Below are 4380 nucleotides of genomic sequence, written 5' to 3'. Positions count from 1 at the left end.
TAGGCTATTTATAGTATATGTTGTATATTTCATTCAAACTGTTCCTGTCGGCAAATAAAGTTTTTCGAATTAAAGCTCAGCATTGACGTTCAAATGACGTCGCACATCATTGACGTATTTCGACTTGCTTGGTTTTGTAGAAATCTGATTTGACTGCTTCGAATATGGAAGAAACCGAAATAGATACCTCTGAACTGGAAGGTAGAAGATTGGCTGCTCCTGTAATAGAAGAAACTGATTCGATGGTTTCAGGAGGCAGGATCAAGACACTTTCCAGAAAGGGACTGCTATATACAAGGGAAAATATGGATAAACAATTGTCAAATCTTGAAGCGCAAGTCAGAAAATATCGAAAAACTAAAGGCCGACAACACAGCTCCTAGAAACATTCAGCTTGAATATGCTAAATGGTTGGAAATGTATGAAGAGTTTATTAAGGTGAACGAGGAATATTGTACATTTCTATCAGCAGACGAGAAAGAAGTATATCTGGTTAATAGCTGGGAGGAGAAAGACACTTACTTGAAGAACTTTAAGGTATCTTATGAGGGCTGGTATTCGCATGCGCATTCACAAGAAAAACAGAGAAGTTTGGGCAGTGTTGGATCACGAATAAGTTGTAGCAGTACAGTATCATCAGCACGACTGAAGGGTGAACAAGAAAAGGCAGAACTTGAGGCTATGAAAATTTCTTTGAAGAAGAAACAAGAACTAGAATTTAAAAAAAACCCCTGATGTTAAGGCAAGAAAAAGAAGAACTGAATTTGAACACTAAAATGGCGATAGTTGAAGCCAAGAATGAAGTGTTAAACAGATTTGTGTGTCAAAATGATCACTTTAGTTCCAGACATAGCCAGTCAAGTATTAGTCCGTCAGTACTAAACTTAAATGCCACCCCTTTTGTCCCTGCTAGTAAGAATAATGATGTCACAAATGTTATGTCTAATGTACATGCAGCCACCACTTCTCAATGTCATGAAAGTGTAGGTTGTGGTTCGGAGCTTCAGGTACACACTGACACCACTTCTCACAGTAATGCAATTATGAGAGGCAGTACTGGGGTGAACATAGGTACTACATTTCAGAATAGTTTAGTAACTAGGGGCGATGCAAGACCGCATGTTCGTCCTGCATTTCAAAGTATTGAAATGGCAAATTGCAACGCAGGTCTATGCTTAGAATCCACATCGCAAAAAGATTCTGGTACAGGGTGTCAAATAGGAAATATTGCAGGTCAGAAGGTTCATACTAGAAATGGGATCGGGTTTCAGAATATTGAAATGAATGATCAGAATAGGTCTGTAAATGTCAGAAATGTAAGACATGATCCATGTCAAAGCTTGTTAATGCATGTGTGTCCTGTTAATAGTGAGTCTCTTTCAGGTGATAATGCTGACTATTTCCAAAGCAATAGGGCTGACATCCCAGCTGATAATAATATTTTGTCTGTTGTCCGCCAGTTGAAGAAACCAACTGCAGAAATTAAAAGATTTGGGGGAGATCCAATGGAATACCGAACATTTATTCGTCAGTTTAACATTAAAGTGGTAATGAACTCTGATTGTGATGATGAACGAATGAGTTTCTTGAAGCAATTTACTGTTGGTGAAGCTAATCGTATTGTCTCTGGATTTAGCCATCTTCCAGCGGAACAGGGATACCCTGCAGCTCTCAAGGAGTTGGAAACGCGATATGGAGATGTACAGCTCATGGCTAGTGCATTTATCAAACGAGCATTGGGTTGGCTGACGGTACGTGCGGACAACGCCAAGGCCCTTGATGACTTTTCCATTCTGTTAGTAGAGTGTGAAAATCCTGTGAAGAGTATCCAGACAGTTAAAGTACTCGAGTATCTAGACAATATAAAACGACTAGTGAGTAAGTTGCCATTTTATCTACATGATAAATGGAGGAACATAGTTCAACACACTGCCACACAAGGAGACATTGTAGAGTTTCATCAGTTGGTGGAGTTTGTAAGAGATGAAACACGAAAGGCAAATGATCCAATTTATGGGAAGGATGGTTTGATCTTGGAGCACAAAGCACAAGATGGAAAACGACAACCTTCTAAGCAACCTGGAACAAATCGTACAAGGGCTAGCTTTCTAAATGATATGTCAGAAATTGTTCAGATTGAAAATTCATCCGCAATTTGTCCAGCTCAGAAAGAACGAGGTGTTAGGAATGCACTGCAGAAACCAAAACAGCAGTTTTCTAGAAAACACTGTACATATTGTGATCGTACCACCCACACGACAGATAACTGTAAGGACGTATTGGCTACGCCCATTTTGGACAGAAATGAATTTGTGAAGTCCAAAAGGCTTTGCTTTGGTTGTCTAAAGCCTGGAAATTATAAAAACAAATGCTACAACAAATTAGTGTGTGCGACCTGTAAGTCTCATCATCCTGCAATGCTGCATGATGATAGCAGAGTCAGCAAGTTGAAAGGTGTGTTAAAAACAGAAAACGAGAATAGCGACAGTAAAATTTCTGTCCAGGGTGTATGTGGTCATACGAGGGCCGGAAAGAGTGAATGTACCATGGCCATTATTCCAGTTAGAGTGAAGCTGAAAAATGGTTTACGCGATGTCAAAACATACGCTTTCTTTGATCCGGGTAGTAGCGTCAGCTTTTGTTGTGAAAGTCTAGTTCGAGAGCTTGGTGGAATGGGTCATCGCATGTCTATCACACTGGATGCAATGGGAAATCCATTTTCGATGGAAACATATGCTGTTGATGGCCTGCAAGTCTGCGACCTGGAATTGGAAAACGAAATTGACCTGCCAAGGGTATATACTGAAAACAAAATTCCCGTTTCTAAGAAACTCGCTCCTACGAATAAGGACATATCTTGCTGGAAACATTTAGATGATATAAATCTTCCAGACATTACAGCCGAGGTCGGCCTGTTAATTGGAAACAATGTATCTGATGCCTATACCCCATTTGAAGTCAAGACCGGACCAGAGGGTAGCCCTCATGCTGTCAATACAAGACTTGGATGGATTGTGTGGAATATGATAAGAGAAGGAGATAAACAAGTTGAACAGGTCGATTCTGTCTTCACAGTAAACCGTGCCGAGATTGTAGCAGTGCAAGAGATGGAACAGCTTAAGCAGTTAGATAAACTGGTGAGAAATTCAATCGATCGAGACTTTCCAGAAAGGCGTATTGATGATAAAAAGGAACACTCCCAGGAAGATAAGAAGTTTTCGGACATTTTGTGAAGATTATGTTGAATTTATGTCCAAGACTGTCAAATGTGGTTTTGCTGAACAAGTTCCAAAGGAAGAACTTGAAAGATCACATGACCGTGTATGGTACATCCCACACCATGGTGTATATCATTCCCATAAGTCTGGGAAAATTAGGGTTGTGTTCGACTGTGCGGCAACTTATAAGGGGACATCTTTGAATAGCGTTTTACTCCAGGGACCTGATTTAACAAACAGTCTACTAGGTGTTTTATTTCGTTTCCGACAGGAAGAGGTCGCCATTATGGGTGATATTGAAGCTATGTTCTACCAAGTCCATGTACCCAAGGAAGACAGCGATTGTCTTCGATTATGTTGGTGGCCAGAGGGAAATCTCCATAAAGAGCCAACAGGGTATCGTATGCAAGTCCATCTGTTTGGTGCCACATCTTCTCCTAGCTGTTCAAGCTTTGCTCTTCGCCATACAGCAGAGGAATTCAGTGATGAATTTAAAGCAGCAGCCAATGTGATAAAGAGACATTTCTATGTAGATGACTGCTCAACCTCTGTGAAGTTGGAAGAAGAGGCTGTAGACTTGATTAAGGAAACGGTTGCCCTCTGTAAGAAAGGTGGCTTTCGTTTAACAAAGTGGATTTCCAATAATCATCGTGTACTGGATTCGATCCCGGTAGAAGAACGGGCAAAGGCTGTCAAGGAACTTGATTTAGAACACCAACGTTTTCCAAATGAAAGAGCGCTTGGTGTAGTCTGGTTTGTAGAATCTGATACTTTAGGCTTTACAATTCTGCAACACAATGAACAACCTACAAGGCGTGGTATTCTGTCAACAGTAAGCTCTGTATATGACCCTTTTGGGGATGGCCGCACCATTTGTTCTGAATGCCAAACTACTTCTTCAAGATCTATGCCGGCGCAATGCTCCCTGGAATGAATAACTCAAAGGAAATAATTTAAAGATTTGGCAACAATGGACAAATGAATTAGGTGATCTGGAGAAACTGAATTTACAACGATGCTACAAACCTCGATCATTTGGCAATGTTGTATCCTGTCAAATTCACAATTTCGCCGATGCCAGTGATCTAGGTTATGGAATAGTTACTTACTTACGTCTCACTGATGAAACAGGACGCATCTTTATCTCATTCATGAATGGGAA

The 4380-nt window shown here is 40.5% G+C and overlaps 1 protein-coding gene across 1 annotated transcript; it reads left to right on the top strand.

Moving 5' to 3' along the window:
• Positions 1-1346: 1346 nt before the first annotated feature.
• LOC121387150 lies at positions 1347-3233 on the top strand. The gene has a single exon (XM_041518175.1). The coding sequence runs from the start codon at positions 1347-1349 to the stop codon at positions 3231-3233; it is 1887 nt and encodes a 628-aa protein (XP_041374109.1).
• The last annotated feature ends 1147 nt before the right edge of the window (positions 3234-4380 follow it).

Source organism: Gigantopelta aegis, chromosome 13, assembly GCF_016097555.1.
Source record: "Gigantopelta aegis isolate Gae_Host chromosome 13, Gae_host_genome, whole genome shotgun sequence".
Classification (NCBI taxonomy): domain Eukaryota; kingdom Metazoa; phylum Mollusca; class Gastropoda; order Neomphalida; family Peltospiridae; genus Gigantopelta; species Gigantopelta aegis.
This window is presented reverse-complemented; position numbering and strand designations above follow the sequence as displayed.